Source organism: Aplidium turbinatum, chromosome 1 (genome assembly GCF_918807975.1).
Source record: "Aplidium turbinatum chromosome 1, kaAplTurb1.1, whole genome shotgun sequence".
NCBI classification, from domain to species: Eukaryota; Metazoa; Chordata; class Ascidiacea; order Aplousobranchia; family Polyclinidae; genus Aplidium; species Aplidium turbinatum.
In genome coordinates, this window is record NC_137472.1 from 6,306,007 (window position 1) to 6,332,607 (window position 26,601).

Genomic DNA, 26,601 nt, shown 5'->3' on the forward strand with positions numbered 1-26,601 from the left:
TTTATATGAACACGAATATTTGTGATTCCTCAATGTGGTATACTATGGTCTTCGCTACAAACAAAACTTACGAGTATTCGAAGGAATATTTTGTTTTGTTTATACGAAGATATTTTGTTCGTACAAAAATTGATTTGTTCATACGAAGATATTTGTTATTTTTTATATATTTTTATATATATATTTGTTACGAATAGTCAAGACCATTCGTAACTTTCACAAAGTGTTTAACACCTAAAGTTAAGCTAGAACCAAGCATGCTTGGTTAACATAGGGTATCAAAGCAGGAAAGGTTTATTAACGCATTTGCAATGGCATTTTGTAGGCCTACTCTGTTGTTGTTTTTCTTTGGTTAAAGATATTACGATGTAAAAATAAGCAAAAGTTAAAAACTCATAATTTTGAGAAACAAGACTAACCTGAAACATTCTTTATTACAAAAATTCATGGAAAATCAGCAGATCCCTATTTATGGCATATGCATTTCGCTCTACTACAGTAGAGCATCATTAGTGCCTAAAAAGCAAACATACGAAAGCATTACCAAAAACTATTAATAAATAAATAAATAAACTTGCAGTAGCCTAACTAAGATACTGGCCAAGACTAATTCATATAATAAAAATAAAAATTATAGACTACGGCAAATTGAAACTAAGCAACATGAACCTAACTACTATGACAAAATAATGATGGGAGACAATGCGCAAAAGCAAGGATGAGAGTCGAACGGCTAAAGTAATACGTACAAAATGAAATCGTGTAAAGATCAAAGTAACTAAGACTAACCAGTAACCTGTAGGCCAGGGCTACTCAACTAATGTTAGCAAAGGTCCATTTTGACAAGTTGAATATTTTTGCGGTCCGGTGAATATTTCATATGCAACCACAAAAATTAAACAACCAGTAACCTACGAGCACCGAAACACTTTTCAGGTAGCATGGAACACGACTTGGATTTTTGCCTGACACAAACAAAGAAATAAAAAAGGAAAATGTATTGTGTTTCTTTGTAGTGTAGCTGTGTGAATCGCATATCAGAGAAGACGACAAAGCGTTGGGGGTCTGGGGGCGAAGCCCCAGCCCCTTGGATAATTAATCACAAAAAATTGCTTTTCCCTAATGGAAATCTATTCAAACAGCCACTAAAATGTGGCAATGAAACTATTCTTCCAGAAGGCTGAGGTCCATCTTCAACATCTAGAAGTTCCAGATTCGGACCGCGGTCCGCCAGTTGAGTAGCCCTTCTGTAGGCTATTAGATTTATTTCTTCAGAAAACCATCTTTTGGATATATTTGTCGTTTATGACTATAACTTGTTTGATTACTGGACTGGCTGAAAAACATCTGCAAATTCATCCAATATGTTTCAGTAAAATTTTACAAACAATCTTGTTCTTAAGTAAGCTATTTATTAGTAATATTAATAATTGTTTTAAATGTATTGTCATAATTACTTATTACTAGATGACGTTTTTTATTCGTAAGCAAACTGTGTTTTACAAATACACGAACAAATCTTACGAAGACAAACACGAAGATTTTTTATGTCAAAAACACTTCAATCATTTATTTTTAATTCGTGCAATTACTTCAGAGAAATTTTGACCACTGTTAAAACATTATGTTAAAATTAAAATCTTCGTGTTTCAAAATAGTCGCACAAAGCTTTCCCAAGAAAATATTTAAACACGAACGGCTTATACGAATAACGAATATTCGTGTTCGTACGAAGAGCATAGTCTGTGGCACCAGAAAAATAAAAGACAATGAAAGTTAAGGGGACTCGATTAGGCAAAGCTGTGCTATCTGTATTTCATTTTCTGGATTTTCATGAGAGCAACGCAGAATGAACATGGCGATGCCGATTACAGCGGTGGTGGTTAAAGCGATTACAGCGGGAAGTATTAAAAAAAAGTTTTCAAAACGAATAAAAAAGTCAGTAGCTGTGTGTGATTGGCCGGGATTTTTTGCAACTAACTTCACGCATTTTCTTCTTCTGGCTTTATTCCCACTTCAAGTCTTCTTCCTTCACTCCCACTATTTGCATATCTTCTGTCACACAATCTCTCCATATTCTTTTCAGCCTTCCTCGCTTTCTTTTCTTCATCATCATGTGCCGTCTCCGATACAAAGGTTGGTTGTCAATTGCTTCTACATGTCGGGTTATTCCGCTATTCTTTTTCTTCTCCTATGCTGGACAGGTCAGCCCAATGTCTTACATCATCTCCATCAAGTTCGTCTCTTTCTTCCCCTGCACCTATTTCCTTCCACCATACCTTCAATAACATATTGATGCAGTTGTCCTGCCGATCCTCTCAAAATATATCTAGCGAATTTCATCTTTTGTTTTGCTAAATCAGATGCCCATCTATCTTACACTCCAATTCCTTTCCTAATTGCTTTGTTTCTATTGTGTTTTGATATGATATTTTTAAAGTTCTTCTGCAGCAGAAGAGTTGAAAAGCATTAATTTTGTTATGAATGGCCGGATTTTTTATTAGAAATCCGCTCTTCTTTTACCAACTTCCAATTGTCTTATTCTCCTTCCGACATAATCTTCATATTTTAGGACTTGACCCAACCATGTAAGGCGTGTCTCTTTTAGGTTGTCTTCCATCTCTCCGACTTACATTCGTTCTCTGATAATTTCATTTCTTACTCTGTCCTGCTTTGTCGACTCTAGAGACCATCGCAACATTATCATTTCCGCCATTTGCATTTTTATTCATTGTTTTCGTCAAAGCTACCACTTGCATTCCATACAACATTCAATCATGCATTTATAATTATTACAACATTGCTAGTCTTTGCAACGTTTCATATAGTTTCTCCTTTAGCTTTTCTATCACATTTTTGTCACACATCACACATGATTCCTGTTATTTCTATCTACGCTTTCCATCCTGCCTTGAAAAAGCCACATCATAAAGAAAAAAAATAAAATAAAGAAAAAAATACGTACATCATAAATAAATACATAATAAAAATGAATACATCATAAATAAAAAACCTACAATGTAAAAGCAACATTTAAAAAATTAAAAACATAAAAATTAAAATCCAGTTTACTTTCTCAGTAAATATCCATCTATGATGGAACAAATACAATTGTGCACATTTTCATTAATAACTAAAGCAATTATATATTTAATAAGAAAGTTTGATTTACTTTTCTCAATTATGTTTTTCTAGTTATAGTAGTAATGCATATAGTATATCTTTGAATATTTGCTATGTATCAAGAAATAGTCAAGCCTTGGCTCTAACAACTCGGCTATGCAGCCAACGTGCTGACAACATCCTGCTAAGTAGCCAACCGTCAATTGATATGATTTTATAATTGTTTAAGTAACCACACAAGAAAGTAGGCTAGGCCTATACTTCAACGAATAAAGCGGTTTTTGTTGTGACACAGCTTCATAGCAACCCCTATAGTCTCACCACATATCAACACCTATAGTCTCACCAAATAACAACCCCCTATCGTTTCACCACATAGGTTCGCTCCCATTTGGGCCACGGCCACCGATATTTTCTTTCTTGTCTTATCCTTTTTTAGCATGTCTGCCCACAGCTGTCTTCAATATTCACAGCTGTCTGTTTTATATATTTTAATTAACAACGAAACTTAGTGTGCATAAAAACAATCAGCATTTTATATTCAAATATCCAAGTAGACTGATACTAATGACTCGTTTGAAGCTGAATATTTTTGAAATTTTAGTCTATAGTAGTTAGACACGATTTTTTTTTGCACTAAAGCACCCTGCGTTGCATCATCAAGTGTCTCATTAAGAAGACATCGCCTTTATCTTCATCATTATTGACTGTGCCATCTTCAAGCCACCAAACGGAGTGGAAGGTTTGCGTGTCTTGGATGATGTAATTAAAGACTGGCTGCTCTCTAATAGCCTTCCAGCGTCGTCTGGGAACATCGTAAATTTGGGGTGGTTAAAGGAAAGACTCTCGGGCCCAGAGACTCACACGACGACGATCTCGTTTTGATGTTAACAAACCTAAGCGGCAAAAAAGAATCGTTTTTGAAGATAAAACCTAAAGTTATCAGAGAGGAACTTAATGTTTGCCAAAATGCTTAAAAATCAATAGCTTGATTTTTATTCTGATGACGTTGAAAATAAGCATCAAAGCTATCAAGCAGAATGTAGGTCGCGAATGCTGAGAGCTTGCTGCCCTGATAATTTGTAGTGTATATAATACACGCTCTTCAAAAAAGTTTGTATAAGCTTTAACCTCACAAAAATAAATTCGATTGTCAAGATATTTACACAGTCAATAAATATTGACTTTGGCCGTATTCTCTAAAAATTTTGCTCTTATTTTGATATACACTGAAGAAATGAGAGCAAAAAAGAAAAAAAATGTCTAATAGGTCCTGCATCTCTCCTACTGTAAACAAATAGTAAAATTGAGTTTTTTGGTGATAACTATTTTTCAAGTAGTCCTAGAATAAAAAGTGTTCTTAGAGCAGATATAAACATGCCACTTCTGCAGCTTTTGATGTAACGTTCATCTTTTTATTTCCAGTGGTTTTCGAAATATGACAATTTTTATGAAAATGGGCCATAGACACGTCCAGCGCGAACGTGTGACATCATTATTTTCAATTTTTTTCACGTTTGTGTTTGTAAAAGTCCACTACAAATTTTCAGAAAGTTAAAGTAAAATCGATGAACCTCGCCATTTTTGGCACAGCCTAATGGACATGTACATAAATAAGAAACAACCACTCTCAGGTCCAATAGATTCTGATAAAGTGTTATTGGAAGTAGCAGCGTTGATGGTAAAATAATTCGCTCACGTTTTGTTGAACAATACAATACATCCCATTGAGAATTTGGTTTTATAGCAACAGATGATGCTTGTGTGCCGAAACCGTAATATGTCGTTTGTGGAATTGTGGTCATGAATGCTTCAATAAAACTTCGGATCCAGCCTAAATAAAGCACTTACGTCTTACGGTATGCATAAAACATCAAATTATAAATAAACATAAGTTTTTTTAAAGCATGTCCACACGAATTAAAACCTGCGCAAAAAACAGATATACAGACACTCCAATGTAAATCTTCAAGTGAAAAGCAAGGATGGGCAACCTTTTCGCACTACGGACCGGTTTAAGGCAGGCATTACTTTACGGCAGGGGTTATTCACCGGGGGTAAATTTACCTCCTGGGGTAAATTTCACCTACCGAGGGAGTAAATTTACTGAATCATAAATTAGAGCAAACTTCATTTGTTCAGTTATTAAAAAACTGGTAGTGTTGCACTCGATTTTGATTCAAACTCATGCTTAATGTAAGTTTTCGTCTTTCTTTATCACCACGCAAGTAGATTACCAGTTTTTCAGCAGCGTATGTGTGCTACATTTTTACTGTACACAACATAACTAGGACTTTGACTACAAAGTGGATTGCAAGTTTGCAACTCTGCTAAGATTGCAACTTCCTTTATTGCACATTTCTTCGCATGGTTGACTGGACACGATGACATCACAAGGGGCCACCAAAACTGTGGGGGAAAATTTTACTTTTTTCATTCGGCAAGGGGTAAACAAGACAAAAAAGGTTAAGAACCCCTGCTTTACGGCCTGACCAATAAAACACAGCTTACATTTCACAGCGTCATGGGCGAAGCTAATTTCATGCAAAGTTATTATTCTGAGGTGATGTAATTTTTTGGCTTTTCGCGCAGTCATGCGCATAACGACAAACATCATATTGTTCACTGAGCACTGATCGCCTTACTTAGTGTGTCTATAATAATAAACAGTTCTTGTAAAGTAGGCTACTCAAAATTTTGATGTATTGCTAAAAAAAAGTTCACAAATTTAAAATATTTGCTCTATTTTAATTTTACATTTGTTTAGGTAGTGTAGTTGTAACTAAACAAACTTAGAGTAGTTAGAGAAGCTTTGGCGTAGGTTGGGCAATGGGCAATTGGGCATGGCAAGTGGGTTAAATGTAGCAAAGTTTTTTAACAAATTTAGAATATTAACTGATTTTTAGTAAATATTTTTAATGAAAATGTTCTGGCAGAACATTGACTGGTTTGATGGCAAATACGACGTCAATATTAATGAACATCAAAAATATCAAGGTTGATGAGCATAACATCACAAACTTTCTAACTTTGTAGGCTGTAAGGTTTAAAGTTTTTTCGTAATGAGAAAGCTTTTTTGAAGCCTTGATCCTGGTAGTTTCGCTTACTTATAGAGGCTTTGAACCACAGACTCAGGCTCGGTCACCGAGATTGACAGAGAGAGAGAGAAGTTTGCGATTATTGTCTGTAAATTATTCAACCCACTTGGTGCCTCTGAATAGAGAGCAGTCCTTAAACTTGCTCAAGCGCACACCCCGAGAGTCGAACCGGCACCACTTGATCTTGCAGATTCTTTGTTTTGAAGTCAAGCTCTTAACCAACTGAGCTGTCATTTTGAATTCGAAATTTGTGAAAATCAGCAAGTAGTCATTTTTTTGGACTATTTTATCATGAAGAGATTGGGCAATTTTAACTTTTTTTTTTTAAGTCAATTGGGCTTGAAGTTTCAAAAATTCTGGCATCTGGCAACATTGGGTGAGTTACAAGTCAATAATCAGTGACAAACAAAATTGATGAGAGAATTCCTTATAATAGCGAGTGAAACAGAAATCTCTTAGGTAAAGTTTCAATTCGTGTAATGTTTCTGCTTCCATGATAGAAATAAGCAAACGATTCTAGACAGGTGAATGGAATAGAAATTGAATGGTTGTTTAAAAACTTGAGGTTTCATATTAATAAACAAATAAAAGCATTTATAGCGCCACACCCACAGTCATTTTGAGAAGCTGACTCTGCCATAGCGCGTTTTGTATGAAGGATTGCATATCAACAATACAGTAGATGTTGAGAACGCAAAGCTCTACCATGCTTATCGAGCATTTTAACTCTTTACGGCCTTTGCGACCAAAAAAAAATTTTTTTTAGGTTTGAAGCTAAACCTAACTTGTTTATGAATATGGTGCATGAACCACTTTTAACCTAGCCTATGGTATCAAACAACCACAAAGACAATACCAAACTATGCAATATAGAAACAACTCTTTTACATAAATTTCTGCAAGATGGGCTGCTTATTGCAGTTGCTGTGACGTCACACAAAACCAAAATCACTCAAAAAAAATACAAACCGCAACCATAACCCGATTGTAAGAATCCCTCCAGTCAATAAAACGTAGCCTAATATTGCACCTAAATAAACAATTCAACCAAATTTAACTGAAAATACTATAAAACTTTGTTCATCAGATCAAATGTTGTGAAAACTTTCTCAACTGGATACTTCTCCATGAGTTCCAAAACAAGGTCAATTTGAGCAAAATTATAAGCAGCTGAAGACCAAACTTCAAAATAATTTTTCGATGTTTCAGATTGAAACTTAAACAATTATTGTTTTGTTTGTTTTGAGTATTTTATCAGCAAACGTTTATTAATTATTGGCCTTGGTTTCGTGCGGACGATAACCAATTCTCAAAGAACCGGCATCGGGCCGCGGCATGGCGGTTGCCCACCCCTGCATAAAGCAGGGGCGGATCTACCGGGTGGGCCTGATTGGTACAGGCCCACCCAGATTGACAGTGGGCCCACCCAAAATCAGGTTCATAAAAAAAAAACATATTAATGTTTAACACTAAAACAGCCAAGTGACATTGAATTGTCTGTGGCATCACTATTTCACAGCATGATACCACTTTAACAGCCCATAAACAATTTACACAAAGCGATATAGATATTGCAGTTGCTTGATGTAGCCTATTACTGGAGGCTCTGGCTGGCTTTTCCGAAACCAGTGGACAAAATAGAAGCAGAGCAGCTCCTGCAGAAGATGCAAACGAAAAAGTTTGTTTTCATGCTTGTGGCTTTTTGCAAACTGTTTGAAAACAGCGATTTTGCCACCAAGGGCCTGCAGAGTTCAACACTTTGTGTGACAGACTGTATATCAATGATTGAAATTAACACGGAAAACTACATATGCAACTTTCCGCGAGGATTCGAAGGGTGACTTTGGTGACGTGCTCAAACTGACAGAAAAACTGATGGTAAAACATGAGATAACTAACTGGGACGTGGTTGCTTTTCATGAACGCAAGCTGTCTTCGAAGTTTCACAAGTCTGTTGACACCACAACGCTGGGAAAAACGTCGGCTGTCAAGAGCAATGGGGATTTCAGGGTGCTGTATTCTTGACAGGCAGATAACGGAGTTAAATTGCTGCTTTATGGACGACACGTATGGATAAATGAGAGCAGCGGCCTCTTTTGCACCTGGATCTGCCACTTTTGGAGAAAAAAAAAAACATTCTAAATGGTCCGTGTGCACTGCATGGCATTGAGATCGCAGATGCTGAACATGTTGTATTTTTTCAACACATCAGACGAAAAATGGATCGGGAAAACTTCGCTACATTAATAGAAGTACTGGACAGCTGCCCTGCTGACATTTTCTTGAACATGAACAGTGTTTTAAGGACCATCATTCATAGCACTGCCTTCAACGTCCTGCAACGTTGAGAGACTTCTCTCAGCAACAAACAGGATCCAAACGCGCTTGAGATCATCCATGCTGATTGGACGCCTTAACAACTTGACACTTAATGTCTTTTGAAAGACAACTCATTGACAGTTCGGATTATGATAACATAATCAACTTTTTTAACTCGAAACCTATGAGACTCCGCCTTGTGTAGAAGTTCCGGTAACACTAAGTTTTTGTATGCTGGCCCACCGTGACATTATTAGTGAAGGCCCACCAAGATATTTCCTAGGCCCACCCATAAATTACGTTCTGAATCCGCCACTGGTATAAAGTAGCGCTAAGGATTGCAAACTCTCGAAAACCACACTCTGTTGGTGAAATATCAATGAAAGACTGTTTGTGCACATTGCAGTTTAGTCTAACCAAGTTTGACTTGGTAACATATATTTTTTTTCGTTTGGAATGTGTGAACCGGTACGCCGAATAACAATCAGAGTTTTGCGTAAATGTTTCACCGAATTTGACACTAAAATCCACGAGGCTTTGCTAATAAAATCATATAATCCTCGCCTCAATACGTAGTTGTTTGCCACAGGTGCGTCTTGTCTGCTGAACGTCTTTTCTTAATTTATCATATGATGCGTGTTTGCCTCGCGGAATTAACCGCCAGGTGATGTGACTTTCTCCTCTGCTTTGCCGTTTCATTCTTATGCATTTCATTTTTCAATTTATTGTGAAGATCAGTTATTTATTTCAATGTAGATGTATAATCAGTTATTTTGCGTTACTTGAAAAGGGCTAACATGTGTATGGCTGAAAACATTCGTAGTTTATAGTTTATGTTCAGTTGAATATATTATGTTAAATGCCGTGTGGTTGCTTGGATTTATCTGTTTATGATACAATTTTGGCAAAGACGTAACTTTCTTCAACCGTAAACAGATAATACAATTTTGGTAAAGTCTGTGGTATATGTCTGTGGTAAACAGATAAATCCAAGCAACCACACGGCATTTAACATAATATATTAACTGAACACAGGGATCTCTAAAGTACGGGATGGCTCACTTGTTTTTGCCGCGGACACTAGTAGGGTAGATTTTCGAAACCCAGCAAACTTGTTAATGTTCTCTTAAATTGATGTTCTAAGAGGTCAATACATAACGCTGATCCACCGCATTTATTTTTTGATGTTTTGAGGGCAACTTAACTCAATTCGTCAGACCACATTTTAGAGATTATCACAAGTAGCGTATATTACCAATAAGCGGTAGCAAAGCATACAAATATCACAAGCATCCAAAGCATCAAATATCACAAGCATACAAAGTACAAACAACAGAATTCAACGGAGCACGTAGGTCAAGCAATCTACCCACTATTGTGGCTCTGCTTAAACTGATGATTGCAAAGTTTGCCAGACAGAACATACTGGAAACTGTGTTTATCTTGCAAATGCCGAGTTAATTCAGGGAGTGCCCCCATAGTTTGTATGCACGCTGTGAAGGTTTCGGTTGTAAGTCATGCTTGCCATTCTTTTAAGAGTTGTGTTGCTTCTTGCAAGTATGCCATTGCTGCATCATTTTCACCATCTACTACCTTCATCTCCATATGCATTTGGTCTCTTTTTCTTAAATCTACCAAAACATAGCCAGAATTATTTTGTGTATAATATACTTTAGTGGACACTATTAGGGATATACCAGACCTGGATTTTGAGTTCTGGCCAGATTAAAAAAATGCTTAAAAACCATAACTATTGTGTGACTTTTCTTAGCGACAGTACCTATTTAATTCAGAAACAAGACTTACCTTTATATGGTGCTTTTACTGACATGATTTTCCATAATTATGTTGTGCACAAATTTCACGTACCGAGCAGTCTGCATGAATGGAGGGTAGGTGCTGGGATAGTATTCCAAACCTCTGGCAGTGGATTCACTGAATAAATCTGGAAAGTACATTGTGGTATAATATACTTTCATTCATGAAGCTCTTTTGAATTGTTCACAACAAACTTAATGGATAAGGAATTTAATGATTAACTAATTAATAATTATATAGTCATTCAATAATTAATCATGCAGTAAAAAGAGCACAAACCTGTTCATATAACCAGAGGTTGTCATTTACCAAGAAGGCTTGACATCAAGCTGCTATCTTACAAAAATTTGCTGTTTTTATGGAAATACAGCACTGGTACTGTATAACACAGTAACCGCTATTTTAACTAACAATACATTAAATTATGTCTATGTACAATATAAAGTTTGTTATATCCATAATTATTAGTGAAATAAACAGGTAACCAAGGTATAACAAACATATCTACTTACCCAGAGCATGTTGAGAAGTTCGTGCTATACTGCTTGGATTTAATGATACTTTCTTCAAGCTGTGGGCTATTTTCAGAGTCTTATTTTCTTCCAGAGCATAGGCCTACAGCTTCTTGGTGTTTGAGAATTTAGCACAACAGGCTTCACCCAATATTTGTTCATGGCCAACAGTGGGAAGATACATTATTTTCCTGTTAAGAAAGTTGTTGTACATGTTTTTGAAGTTGTGTGTAAAGTCGAATAAAATAAACAAACGTTCTCCATTCCGTGTTGGGTGGTCAATGTTGTGTGACAACTTCCCATCGCAAAGGTCCACAAAAAGCTTCCTAAAAATACTGTATAAATATAATATACATACACCAGTACCAGTAGTTAGTTCAGTTTATAAATTACCATAACACAACAAACTAACCCACACAGAGAAAAAGAGCATTAAAATTATGCTTATAACTGTTATCATCGGATGATGCTATGTATGCACCAAATATTAAAAGCAGTGCAACACACTGCTTTGACAAAACCAAAATGCCAAACCACACTGGAATCATACCATATGAACACCACACTCTAGTCTAGAGGATAGAAATTCTAGATGCAATTAAACTTTTTAACTCCACATTTGCTATTTAAAACTCCAAATCTTTTCACATACTGTATATACATTATGTATATATATAATATAAAAATGCAGTGTCACTAACAAGCTCACTTTTGCACAAAGCCGGAAACAAATGTGAGTTGCTCATAGGTTTTTGTAAAGAAAAAATGTCACTAAGTTAAATCATTTTTATCAAAAAATTTCAAACTCTACACTGAGATTAAAGACAAAGAGTGTGGTGAGATTAGCGACAACTAACTGTCATTAGCTGCCAAAGCAACCTAATTTCTTGCACACGAAAAATGTCAATTGCCTAAACAACAATTTCCTATGCTGCACATGTATCAATATAAGAACATATTTTAGCTTAACTGTTGCAAACATGATTATCTGCACATACAGCTACATGCTTTAATTTCCATACTATCAGTAATAATTACTGATGCCAGCAACTGTGGAGCATCAACGAAGTTCCCTGAGCATTTCATGTAATGAAATTGCATACAATTGTCTTTCTTTATTGTAATGTACCCACTTATCAATGGTTCATCCTTTATTTTCTGCTGGAATGATGCAAAATCATTAAATGTTTCCTGTTGTAACAGATCTTCACTCATTTTTGTTATTGCTGCATTTCCTAAGTTAAGTCTTGCAGATGCAGGTTGAGATGGGATCCCAGGCGTAGATAAATACTTAGGAAGACACAGAAAAACATGTGGAACAGCCGTAGGTTAAAAACGTATCCGTTGCAGTTTATCAGATTTGCGAGTAATCTTTCGACTCTTTTTTGTATCATGAGAAGTGGTAATGAAATCATGATTATTGAAATGTTTTGCACACACTCTATGTTTTTCTGTTGGATTCCAATCTTGAAGAGGAATTGCTCTAATCCATTTTCGTTGTAGAATTTTACCAGCTGGAAATTTGAACAATGTGATTTTTTCAGTGGTGGTTGGTTTAGTTGTTTTACATCCAGTTTTACATTTCGGAATACAGCAAGTAAACACCATGGTATCTAAACACTGGCATAACAGCACTATCCTTAGTTGTATATATATATTTATTTAAACATTAAGCAAAAAGTTTGTTCCTTAAACAAAAAACTTTTTCCTTTTTTGTTCTTCTAACAAATTTAATACTTTTATTGTTATTTTGCTTTGTGATGGTAAAGTGTAGAAGCATCCATGCTTTTCATGGTGAGATTTCTTGTCCGCCTTGCAACCTGGTTTACTTTTTTGTACTAGGCTACATATTCAGATTTTCGTTCATGATTTGGGGTTCATGCTGTTAGACACAAATGAACAAGCTTAGCACCTTACAAAATACGGCTGTCAGAATAGTAGCAGGTGGCAGGTGTACAGGTCTGATCATGTCACACCTTTCTATAAGCAACTTAACATACTCAAGCTTAAAGATTTGTACGAACACGAAATTGCTAAGTTCATGTTTAAATTTGATACGGATGTATTGCCTCTGCCTTTCGCACACTACTTTGAAAAAACCAAACTCATGTATAAAGCACGTCTTACTAGACACTCTTCCATTGATTGTTATTTTGTTCCACGTTACGCCTCATCCCGACTCCAGCGCAGCATTAAATATGCGGGAGTGAAAGTCTGGAACTCTTTACCAACGAGCATGCGTAAATTGTCATTTTATTCTTTTAACCCTTATTAGCACAGGGATTTTAGGTAACTTAATCGGCACAGATGTTGACAAATTGTCAACATGGCATTTCCTTGTGTTTTTTGATACAAATGCGCTGGTTTCAAAGTGAAGTTGTTATTTTAGATGATTTGATGTTGATAAAACCTTAACAAAACAATCATTAATCCTAATTGGGAGGTCTGCTTCCTACCCAGGACATAGTTTTAGCTTACTAGCTCTCAAATAAAATGCAAAGAAATCTTAACAAGCGAAGTTTTACCACGTATATTTCAAACACAAAACGAAGAAACGTGGAGCACTACAACAAATTTGTTCAGCATTCCAAGCAATATTGTTTCTTCTGAAGTTTTCTGTGTCCTGGGCAGACCCGGCGGCTGCAAGTGACACATGCAGATCGAGTATGCTTGGCACATCTGTAGCATCTTCTCCGTTTTATAACTTGAACTGTGCGATTGAAAGTGCTTGAAGTAGCAGCATCGATGAACCCCAACTTTTCGGCAAGTAGTTTAGTTTCTCCCGCCAATTTTCTTTTGTTGATATACGGTTGACCAAGCTGAAAGCTAAGTTGTTTGAGAAAATCTGTTTTTTTGCTACTTTTCCCATTTCCCCTCATTATAAGAAATGCGTTGTTACCGGCAACATTTATCAAATTGTAATTTACAACAGTTGGCCAACGATTTGTTTTCCTCAAGCAATTGAATTCTTCACAGTTTTCATCAAGAGTGTCAACTCCACCATTATGCTTGTTATAATGCATGGTAACTGTAGGTTTCTCGTGAGAGTCAGTGATGGAAACAAAAGAGTGTGAAGAAGACATCATGAGGACATTCCTGTTTCATTTTGGTGCATATGACAATAGAAGAATCTTGTTCAAATGGTCATACAATGCTTCAGTACTTTCCACCTCTCTTCTCCTTGCTGATTTGAGCTGCGATGAAACTTCACGGCGATTAGCCATTACTGTTCCTACCAATGTAAGATTTTGAAGCAAAAGATTGCAAACCAGACTATGAGATGTAAAACATCTGTCAACGTATATATCCCGACCACTACCAAAGTAAATAAAACACAGGTTCATCACTATATCACTTGCAAGATTTCTGTGAGGAGCCGAGTCGGGTTCTCTTCCGGAATAAATAATGCGACTTAAAGCAAACCTGATGTGGCTTCACACAGCCAAAAGAACTGTACACCATATTTCCTTGGTTTCGATTGCATGTATGTTCTTCCAGGAACTTTGCCTCGATTTCCGACCAGTTGTTCATACACAGTCAATGTTTTCTTAGAGATGTAGGCTTTGCGCAGATTGCTGGTGAATGCTTCCCACACCTCTCGAATAGCAGCAAACCTGTCGTCTATTTGTCTTTCTGGTCGATTGCGATGGTTATCAAAACGCATGCATCGTAGCAGAAATTTCAATCAATTTAGTGCCATTGCAACTCCATAAAATGGCCTACTATCAAGAGGATTCCACAGTCGACGTAAATCGCTGAAGTTATCTCTGTCCAAGCCAGCACGTATCATAATTGCAAGACCTGCCTCAACTTCTTCAATTGTGAAGTTTTTGTGTTTTGAATTAGGCAACAGCTTACATCCGTGTCTCACGTCCCTTGCTTTTCTGTCGTCTCACGTACTATCTGAAGTATGATTTCAGGCCGATAAAATACAGTAATTTGAAGGCATCCAATTCATGTTCAGGAGCAGCATCAATCCGAGGTTTTTGCGTCAATATATTTTTTCTTCTGAGCCTGCCTGGACAAGGATTTGCATAATAGGTTGCATTGCCAGCTGTTATTGGTACTTGATCTTCATCTTCTGAGGAACCATCATTAGATTCTTGATCTACATCACTACCAGTCTCGTCATCTTCACTTTCTTCCTCAAAGACATCTATATCGGACAGTTCACCTTCTGCTAAAGGCAGTTCATCAACATCTGGGATGGACTCACATTCACTACTACTTTTAGCCTCAGCATTAGAGTCGGTATCAACATCATCAGAAGTTATTTGCAGTTGTCTTAGGGCCACTTGAAATGAAAATCTTCTCTGTCTGTTAATTTGCACCTTACTGTAATTAACCGAAAAAACCTTTGAATTTCAAATAGTTAGCATTTCATGTAAGAGCTAATACACATGTAAAATCTTGTAAGAGCTAGTTAGAGCTAAGGCAAACGTTTCCAACAACTGCTTAGGCAGAATTTTTCTTCTGAGTTATATCAACTGGCAGTCGAATTCCTTTTAGACTGGCAGTCTAACTCCAACTGGCAGTATAACTCCAGTCTGACTAGAACCTAGTCAGCGATTCACTAAATACACGTGCAACTTTCCTGTACGTCGCCGGTTATCACTTTGTGATAATAGCTAGCTACAGCATAGTGGCTTTAAATTTCAAACCCCAATAGTTTTTGATTGTTGACATTTTGTCAACAGATGTGCCAATTAAGTTAAAACGCAAATAACTCATTGTTGAAACAATTTAATGTTTTGAAATCGCTACAGCAGTAAGCTACTCAGAAGTTCTCCTTCGTCACCGAATGTTGTAGAGGTAGTGCATAAGGGGCGAGAGCAATCTCACACAAAAAAGTCGATGTTGACAAAATGTCAACGCATGTGCTGATAAGGGTTAAAAAGCAACACAAATATTCACTCGACTAGCCAAATATTAGCACGACTAATTTTGTACTACCTTCATGTTACCGATAGGCTACTTTGGCTACTAAATATATTTCTCTGTGCAAGACCATCATCTAACACCTCGTCTCAATTTTCGCTATTGAATTATTCATTGTGTTCTCTATCCTATGCCGCTTATTCGTAGTGATCTTTTAGACTTCATAACTAACTGTTATCGCAATTTTAGATCTTCTATTAGAATCTGGGGTATCTGCTTGACTCGAAGACCCATGGTCTCTTCGCAGATTCCCGTTGCTGGGAATTCCTTTTTTATTGCTGTATTTATTGTACTATATTTACCTTCAACGAAATAAATCAATCAATCAGAGTAATTAACATTACTTCCCTTGTTTGGGGTGTCATCATATCCATGCAGTACGAGGCAGTTGCTCTGCCCATACTGCTCTAAGTCATCTAGAGTGTGGTCCCTTCTGTAAGCTACATGGACTTCAGAGGTGCCCTTGTAGACAATAAACTTGTTTGGATAGTTGCGCCAGCTTCACTTATTGAGCCTGCTGCAATCTGTTTGCAAAAGCTTAGACACACCAACAGCAATGGGCACAGCAGTGTTTTAGACATTATTATAATTTTCTCATATTTTTTTTTACTTTTTAATAAAATTAAAAATACTTTGATGTAAACAAAAGTTTAAACACCCTGTAATAAAATGCAATTCAATTTAAAATTTGCTTTTCCGTCATCGCATAATGCTTGCAGATGCAACTTCGTGAAGGATTGCGACAATTTGGCAGATGAGTTGAATTGTTCATTTTTGACCCATTTTTATTGCGACAACGACATGACATTCATTCCAACTCGTAAAGTGTTTGATGGGTTCTTTGATTGTGACGATTACACGGACGAATGCCCTATTGCAAACTCCATTATTTCTTCACAAGCAGAGTTGATTGGAAACAAAGTCTTTTATGTTGCTTTGTGGATCATAATGATTTTATCAGTGATGGGAAACTTGATCGTAATCATCAAAACATCTGTGGACATTGGTGAAGCCAATCGAAACGCAAACGCTTCTTCAAGTACAGCTGGGCTCTGTTTCAACATCATGCTCCTAAACTTAGCAGTGTCAGATTTCCTGATGGGTTTCTATCTTTTATTTATTGCTTCAAAATCACTTGAGTTCTCTGGATTTTATTGTCAGGAGAGGCAAAATTGGTTACTCAGCAATCAATGTGTGTTCGCTGGTGTCCTTGCAGTACTTTCCAGTCAAATGTCTGTTTGCATGTTGGTTGTGATGTCAACTTATAGATTGTATGTAGTTTTGAAACCTTTCAAAGCAAAGTTCATGAGTTGGAGGCGTCTCAGTTCCATAATCGCATGCTTATGGGTCTTATCAATACTTCTTGCTGTCATTCCAACTTTCCCCTCAATCTCCAACAACCTGGCAACTGGAATTGTCATAGATCAACCTTATACACGACAATCTTTCAACATCAGTAAACTTAAGAGCTTTACTAAAGCAGTGCACAAGCTTCCCGGTGAAAAACAAGTCATTGCAGAAGTCACATCTCTGTCTATTTCAAGCTTTTGTAAGATATTCAACAAGTCTTTAGTTGTTCCATATTATTGTGAGGAGTCTTCCCAAACCACATTTGGATCACTTGGATATTACAGCACAGATGGAGTTTGCTTGCCAAGGTGAGTGCCTTACATTAAACACTTTTTCTGTGCAGCTGAAGTTGTTTGAAACAAAAATTTCTTACCTCGAATATATATCTGAAATTTTGTTTTCTTGGATGCAAAAGTCCATATTATTGATTGATTTTGCAAACACTAACTGAAGGTTAAAAAAAATATTTTAGTTGGTTTGTAAATTTAAGTACTTTAGTATTTTGCCTATCGTATGTTCGTGAAAAAAAATAAAATGAAAAGGAACAATGATCCTAAAACTCTGGAATTGCTGGAAAAAACTCAAAGCACGAGACCTGACGTCATGTTGATCAAGATTCAATGAACATTTTCACATTTTTTAAGCTTTTGTGAAAATAATAGTATTCGGGTATCGAATGGGATTGGTTTTCGATTTCAAAATAAGCTGCAACAGATTCAATTTCATGTTGGCCATTGTCGCAATAGAAGTCCATAACCGATTCATATTGTTACATTTTTGTAATTGTTGCGAGCTTGTTTGGCTTATACAAAAATACATCTCGTTATTTCTCTTTGTCACCTTCGTTTTAACTTATCCCAATTTTCTTTAATTTATTGCTTTAATTTGCTTATCACAATTTTGATTTAACCCTATTTCCTGTGACGTTTTTTGGCCAGTTGACCTGCGGACGGGGGGAGGGGTCGGTTCGACACTAGCATTTTGAGCTCGTGTAACACAAAAACTACGCAAGATAGATCAATAAAATTTTCACATGATGCAGAAAATTTGTCTGACAACACAGCAGAGAATTTTTTTTGCTATTTGTTTAACAGCGTAACTTGAAAAATCAAATAATATTATGGTTGGTCATATTTTTTAATTTGGCTTGAGAAATCGCTTCTTAATTACCTTATAATTGGGTGTGATGGGACAATTCTTTTGTGTTCAATATTAATCTCTTACGCGTGGACGTCGTCCACGTTTCAATTAAATCCTAATTGGCGTCTGACTGGCGTTTCTTGTTGTTTTACCTGGGGCATTTTAAAAATCTTTTGCTTTGTTTTGACGCTTGCAGAGAATGAGACAAAATCACCGCAAAAAAACTGTTTCAAGTTATTTTTGAGCCACATGTTACTTCTGATGGCGGCCCAGTGACCTGTACTCTCTGGGGGAGGAGTTCGGCTAAAATTTCCAGGCCTTGGCTCTAGATCCCTCGGAAGAGCCTTAGCAGCGGCCCTGAGACCTCCTGAAACAGCTGGAAAACATGTGGATTGTACTGGTCCACTTACAGATTGAACAGGCTTCTGGAAAAGGTTATGTAAATTTAACCGCGATTGATGTTCTCTTCTGGAATGCCTAGAAGAGCCCTTCTTAGAGCTACGCCGGGACCCCACCTCCAATCGATATTCAGCTAAAGCTACCTCTTTACGTTGTTCAGCCCTCAACTGTGCGTCTTTGAGTGCGAACTCAGCAGCTCTCGTTTCGGCCTCAGCTCTCGCGGCAGCCTCAGCTCGTATGGCCTCAGCTCTCGCGGCGGCCTCAGCAGTTCTCGCTTCGGCCTCAGCTCTCACGGCATCCTCAGCTCTTATGGCCTCAGCTCTGGCGGCGGAGTTAAAAGCTGCATTCAAAAGTGCATGGAAATGTCGTAAATCTTTTTCCAAAGTAGAGAACTTAGATCTAAAAATTAACAATTTCCGCTTATCACCCAAAGAACCTAGGGCTACAGAAAGTTTTCCAATTTGAGTCAAAATATCCCTTTTAAGATACCGGGCCTCCCTAACTAACGTAGCTTCATCATTATTGGGTTCCTTCCAAGAATGGCCTGCCCGACCGCAAAGAACATCATCAGGTTTAAACCCAATCGAGTCGTCAGTGGTCGAGTCCTTGTCGACACCGTGTGTAGACATATTAAATGTTGGGGCTAAATTTAACAATTAAAAAATTAACTTACACAAACACTCAAAATATTACAGTAGTTATAAAAAACTTAACTACAAATACCGTAAAAATGCAAAAAAAAAATTTATATGCACAATACCGTAGTTGTAGGGGTATATACATATGAAGTCCTGCCACTTTTGGAGAACTCCAACCTAGGCTATTGAACGTTCCACAAAACTTGCTTGAATTCGTCCACTTGAATCTTCAAGCACAGATCGATTGCCTTTAATCTTCTTTCTTGCCAATGAATGTCAATGTTGTTTTTCTTTAGAACCAACAAAGAAACGTCTTTAATCTTTAGCTTGAAATTCTTCAGTACCAACTGAGAAGAAACGTCTTTAATTTTCTTTTGTGCTTCTGGAACTGACAACAACACGTCTTTATTTTTTCTTTGTGCTTTAAGTTCTTCTGTAGCCTACCAACTAACAAGAACGTCTTTTCTTTATGGAACCAGGAAAAACCTATTAAGGCTTTGTCAGTCCGAGGATAAAGATTCAAAACCAACCAACCATTGTGGGATAGGAAGCTTTGAGAGACTTTTTCAATCTTTAGAGGACACTTGTGTTTTAAAACCTAATTTTTCATCTAAGCTTGTTCGTTCTATCTGGTGTGATGAGATGATATCACATGAACAACCACTGAAATAGAGTGCCTCTGATATGTTTTTTAAGCCATGCCATGGCCACCTAAAGATACGGCCTGATGTGTCACATTTTGCAGAAATTTCCAGGTTTTTCTAACTTTGCGCGAACGTTTAAATAAATTTGTCTAAAAATTAGCTTTTTACGCTTTCTTTATTCTTTTTCCCAGATGACACAATAGGTTTTATTATCCTCACATGTTGAAAAACAAAGAAAATTTGACTTTGTAGATTTTAGTCAGACTGTTAATTTTCAATAACAGTCGGATTTTGCGTTTTTCAACTTTCTTTGTCTCATTTGCTACTGCTTTCCCAAGGCAACAAAAAAGTTTTTTGTCATTAGGAAACCGCAAAAAGTAAAAACACCTCAAAAAATGTCAGTTTAGCACTAGCAGTAGCTGTAATCAAAATCTGCAAAGTGTGACAAACCAGGCCGCATCTCCAGGTGGCCATGGCCATGCTTATCGCTATTTTTTTATTTACCAGATATTATGGAGCTTCAAACGAACCTGCATTCATGTACTCGTTTGGGGTTTTAATGATGAATTTTGCAGCATTCGTCTACATGTTCATTGTTTATATGATACTTTACTATTCTGCAAGTTACAAAAATAAACAAGGTAATGTGTTCTTCTAATAAACAGTAAAGGTATTGTTTAATGAAGGTTTATTTCATGTCTTTCTAACCTACAACTGCTAGAGTTGTCTGCGAAGTGTCTCTTTTTCCATTTGGATCTCATTTGCGATGTGCTATGGTAACCTCTATACACAGGCCATGACAAATGCAGCTTATAACTTGACTGAACGCCAATCTGTTGATAGCCAAAATTGTTGGTATAAGTGGATAGTTTGAGTATAAGTTGATAACTATAATTTTGCGTATATTTTGTGTGATTTTAAGTTGCTTTTGTGCTATTGTTGCCATTTACATAACGGAATAGATTTGGCACTTGTGTTGGAAATCCGAAAAAGCGTCTGGCAACACTCGTACTTGGGAAAATTTGTCATTTTTTAAACGAAATTTAGGAGTTTTGCAGAGATTTGAAATTCAGTGATTACACTTGAGCAATTTAGATTCTCAAAACTATCATTTTAAAGGAATATAAAGTAAATTTAGCTTAGTTCAAAATCGAAATTACATCGGCCTGCAGTCAGGCCACCAGTTCGCTCGCTGTCAAGGCCGGTGTATATAGATCGCCATGCGATGTACCTTCCATGTCACCCAACTTGTTCACATTGCTTTATATAAAAAAGAACCCAATCGCCACATATACACAAAAAATAAAGTCCAAAATGTAGATACTACATTGATGCAAACGTTGTTTTACGTTTTGAAATGATAATTTAACGTCTTTTCTCATAATACAGTAGTTTGTTGATTATCTCTATGATGTCGTTAATTTAAAACTTAGCGGCACCAGGGATTGCTTTTATTCAATAGCGCTGTGAATAAAACCAGTTTAGTTTTCGTAATGTTTGCTGAACATGAGTTGAGTATCTACACTTCGGGCTCCTTATTTTTTGATTAGATTGACCAGGCGTTCCAACTATTTTGCTCATAATCGCTAGGCGTACTGTTTTTAAGATTTTTAGTATGACTCGACCTGGAATCGAACCCTGGCCTACTTGCATTATCACTGATTATAGTTAGGTTATTTAGTAGTGGCTTAATTTTACAAGCAATCTTCCTACCAATAGGCAAGCTAGAGGCTGTGTTGCATGCCTTTCTTTTGCTTGGTTTGTTTACTTGCTGTTTAGACTAACCTACATTCATGTACGAAGTAGCTATTATATTTCACTTCTGTGAATTATTATCATTATAGCTGCAGGTAGACAAGGCAATGTCAACACCGTCAGTCAAGCACAAGCCAAAAGAAGCAAAGACTTATCGGGAACAATCATGCGAATTATAATCACCGACTTCTTTTGTTGGATTCCTATTTGCATTATGTCCTTCCTGTCGTTTGATGGATATAAAATACCAGACTTTGTTTACCTGATAACCGCCATCTTTCTCATCCCAATCAACAGCGCAGTGAACCCGTGGATATACTCGTCGTTTCTAGGAAGAAAGATAAAGGAGATTCCGTCAGTGATTCGCATCCAAATGCAGCAAAGACAAAGTTCATGAGCAATAAATTGGCAATAGTAAAGACTTTGTTTACTTACAATATATTGACAAACAATGCGTAACAAATAACATGTTATGATGCACGGACAATTTAAAGCTTTCAACGCATGTACAAATATTGCTTGTTCTGTTTTTATTCACTATTCATTGTTGCGATATCAGGGGTGACTCCAGGACGATTATTAATCGAGTTCGTGAATAACTATGAGTAATTTATGACATTTAAAAATGATATGTATGTAAGCTTATCATAAGCCTAAGATTTTGTGCGTGTCAGGCTAAAATTTGTAACCCGAGCTCGAGTAACAAGACAAAGAAAAAATCTGGTTCTTAACAACATGCGTGGGTTGAGAGAACAATTGTTGGACATCTCTCGGATGCAAAGGATTATTTAAGGTCTAAGACGGTTAAAATCACAATCAGATTCCTTGTAATGTGCTAGACTGATTGCGTTAAATGTGGTTAGTACTGGTCAATTCTTTTACTACTGGGACTCAGCCCGATCCCATACTCGCCACTTTGCAATAGCATTTACATCAGATGGCAACAACTAATTTAATGCAAAGTAGGCCTACCAACTTACCGATAACGCCCAAACATTAACAACTTTCGGTGCAAAAAATATTTTTCTACCTTTCAGTTCATGGTAAATGACTTGAAGAGAAATCATGAAACAGCTTCGATTGGTTTGTTGATTGTCAGCAAAACTTCATTGAAGTGAAATAAATAAGTATTGTCCTATGCACATTGTCTTTGTCATAAAATGCAGCGGCACATACAAAGCTCATGTTGAACGCAATTGTGATTCAATGAGTTTTGCGATTGTTTAAGGCCAGATTCATACCGAACAAACAAAACTGTCTTCAGCCATGGCCACCTAAAGATACTGCCTGATTTGTCACATTTTGCAGAAATTTCCAGGTTTTTATAATTTTGGGCGAACGTTTAAATAAAATTTTCTAAAAATTAGGTTTTTACGCTTTCTTTATTCTTTTTCCCAGATGACACCATAGGTTTTAACATCCTCACATGTTGAAAAACAAAGAAAATTTGATTTTGTTGATTTTAGTCAGACTATTAATTTTCAATAACAGTCTGATTTTGGGTTTTTCAACTTACTTTTTCTCGTTTGCTACTGCTTCCCCAAGGCAACAAAAAAGTTTTTTGTCATTAGGAAACCACAAAAAGTTAAAACATCTCAAAAAATGTCAGTTAAGCACTAGCAGTAGCTGTAATCGAAATCTGCAAAATGTGACAAATCAGGCCGCATCTCCAGTTGGCCATGCTTCAGCATACAATAACGTTCCACAAAAATGGTGCATGTTTATTTGTTATCACCATTCACAACAGAAATTGTATTACTGGTGTTAATGGTAAAAGGAAACAAGCATGCGCTATTTTCATGTTTGTGTATGCTAACGATAGTTTTGTATGTTCGGTGTGAATCTCTCCTTTGAAAAAATTTAAAGTGCAAAAATATGTAAAAAAAAAAATAATAAAAAAACAAATAAAATATTATGGTAGGCTGTGTATATTTTCTCCATTGCTGTAATTTATGGTTTGTTGCTGTTTTATATTTTCAATTCATCTTGGAAATATTTGTGGTTATTGTCAGCAAAACTTTATTGAAGTGAATTAAATAAATACGTAGCCTATACGCATCGTCTTTATCATGCCTTCAATTTGTTTGTGTAAGCTCACTCAAACAATTTGCCACGTCACATTAGGATCCAGCGTTTACAAATTGAGCGGCGCATTCACAGCGGCATGCTCATGTTGAACGTAACTGTGTTTCAATGAGATTCCAAATTGATTTGTTTTGCTGTTTATATTACAAAGTTGTAACAATCACATCAAACAATGAACAATTTATTGAGTTTCAGACGTCATCGAATTCCCGAAACTTTTCTAACATGTGACTTAAATATGTTTCTCGGCAGCCGATTTGTAACAAGAATTGACAGCGATAGACACGGCGTCCATCGCTGTCAATTCTTGCTACAAATTGGCTGCCGAGAAACATATTGTTGATTGGATAGTCTGAATGGCTAGCGTGGAAGCTACACCGTTATGGGTAGCGAATCTCAACTGCTCGCTATAGGCTACTAGTGAGTGCTCAGCCTTGTGCTGATAGCCGGGATGAACGCCCCTTTGTTCACATATGACTTAAACATGACTTGCACATAGCCTACCCCATATGAGATCAGTAGCGGATCGGCAATTCGTCACATGTCGAATCAACAGCTGTTTCAAGGGGAAAATTTAGTTCAAAAAGACGGAACAAATTGGTACAATAGACCGATCTCCTATATCAAAGTAAAATATTGCCTTTGATTGCGTGAGAATTGTAGAATTAGGTAAAAGACTAGTGATGAATAGTTGGCGCGAAAGTCATTTCAGAAAACAAACAAGTGAAGTTTGGGCCGCACCAAAAATGGGCTTGAGACACACTGTTAGATGGAAAGTGGGGGACACCTTCAAAATTTTTTCGAAACTTTTCTGTTGTGTGAAAATTATGAAAACTTTCTGTTCATGTGTTGAAATATCATTGTGAAAAATAACAAGCCGCATGATTGCAGTTTTCGAATTTTGCAATAAAATGAAATATTAGGCCTACAATAAAAAAAATAGACAGATACGGTAAGTCATAACTTTACATTTAAATCAAAAGTTTTAATTCCAACTTTTCCAGAAATCTAGCTTCGATGAATATGGGTAAATGCAAAGTGTGTGTTTCAAAGAATATATCATTATTTCATGTTAATGGATGGATGGATTATGTTAAATGCCGTGTGGTTTCTTGGTTGTATATGTCTGTGGATATCATTATTTAGCCAAAGAGTTGCTTACACAAAAAGTGATCAAATCAAAGTTAAATTTGTCAATTTTTTTCTGAGGATCAGCACCCAGACCCCCAACTGAATTATTTTCTTCTTTAAACCAAAAATCTGAAATTTTTACATTTTTTATACACACTTTTTGCTTTTTCGAGTTATTGGTGTCCCCCAACATCCTTTTACGATCCGCCACTGTGTGATATGGTTCACAGCTTGTAGCATACTGCTTTGTTATTGAAGGCGCTTTCATTCGGTTCCGTTTGTCGCATTGATTTATTTTCGTCCATCGTTTCAATGCGTACATATCATCCAGAATGTGTGACAGTTTATTTTCAATTCTAATTAAGTTGGCCTGTGTATCTGTATTTCATTGTAGACCTACTGTACTTTGTGCCATTGTTCAACGTTCGAAAGGGCGCCGGTTCGACAATGCTCAAAAGCATGTGGCTGTGTCTTTGGCAAGACACTTAAAGGCATACCATCGATTGCGGAGTGGCGCTTCTTCGACTATAGCCCTTGATTTCTTTCATGATTATGAAGGGCCATAGACTAAGTCTCGTGACTTAGTCTATGTGACATTGATCATTGAACGCCGCTTTGAGTGTCGCGCTATGACGTTACTGTTTGCTTTAGACCGACGTTGAATCAACGTTATTTTAGAACTTCACATAAGATCTATTAACATTCCAGACAGCAAAATCCGTCATTTTTACATTGGATCAACGTCAATTTTGCTGTCGCGGATACAAACAGTTTGTCAGTTCTTTTGTAGTCAAACAAGCTCACAACAACACATACCCACTTGAATATTGTGTTGAATACCAGCTATAATGACATTTAATGTTTGCTTATTTGGGGACACAATCATGCAGATAGAAACTATGGTTGTAAGTATTTATTTTAAAAGCGATAAACTTCTCATGCAAAACCTCCAACATTGTAAAATACAAAAACATCTTGCTCACTTTCAATATGGCATCTTACAGACTTATTTCAATACCTGTTGACTATCATGCGCCTACACAATTTTCTTGTGAATTCTTTGTACAAAAGTTTACTTGAACAGCGATGTTTATTGTTTATTTTTATCGAGTGCATCTGAATGTGTCTTGATTTAAGACACCACAGTTAAAGCTATCGCCTGGTTTCGAACTTAGAACCTTTCGATTGTCAGTCTGACAGTTCAACAACATTTAATGAATCCTATTGAAATTAGTATAAACTACATTTGTATTTCAAGTATTGATGTTATGAAATCATTTTTTCAATGATTGAGAAATAATGTGCTTTAACCAAAGACTTTCTCGAGGAGAATTGAAAAATGTTGTTTTGCGATTGTTTAAGGCGAGATTCACACCAAACAATCAAAACTGTCTGCAGCATACAAAGACGTTGCACGAAAAATGGCACATGTTTGTTTTCTTTTATCATTTACACCAGAAATTGTATTCCTTATTCTTTCTTTGGTGTGAATCTTGCCTTAAGCTTAAAAATAATAAAAAAGTGTCAAAAAAATATAAAAAGCAAAATAAAAAAATATGGTAGGCTGTGTATTAGGGTGATGACTAAATTTTTTTTTTTGAGGAAATCGAAAACGCCTGCTATGGGAAACGATGAACTTTTTTATGTGTAC

General features: G+C 36.5%; 1 protein-coding gene across 1 annotated transcript; it reads left to right on the plus strand.

Moving 5' to 3' along the window:
- Window positions 1-16,609: 16,609 nt before the first annotated feature.
- On the plus strand, window positions 16,610-22,131 carry LOC145770139 (G-protein coupled receptor GRL101-like). Its single transcript, XM_082581753.1, has 3 exons — window positions 16,610-17,466; window positions 20,487-20,620; window positions 21,824-22,131. Exons 1-3 carry the CDS (start codon window positions 16,610-16,612, stop codon window positions 22,129-22,131), a joined length of 1,299 nt encoding a protein of 432 aa, XP_082437879.1.
- The last annotated feature ends 4,470 nt before the right edge of the window (window positions 22,132-26,601 follow it).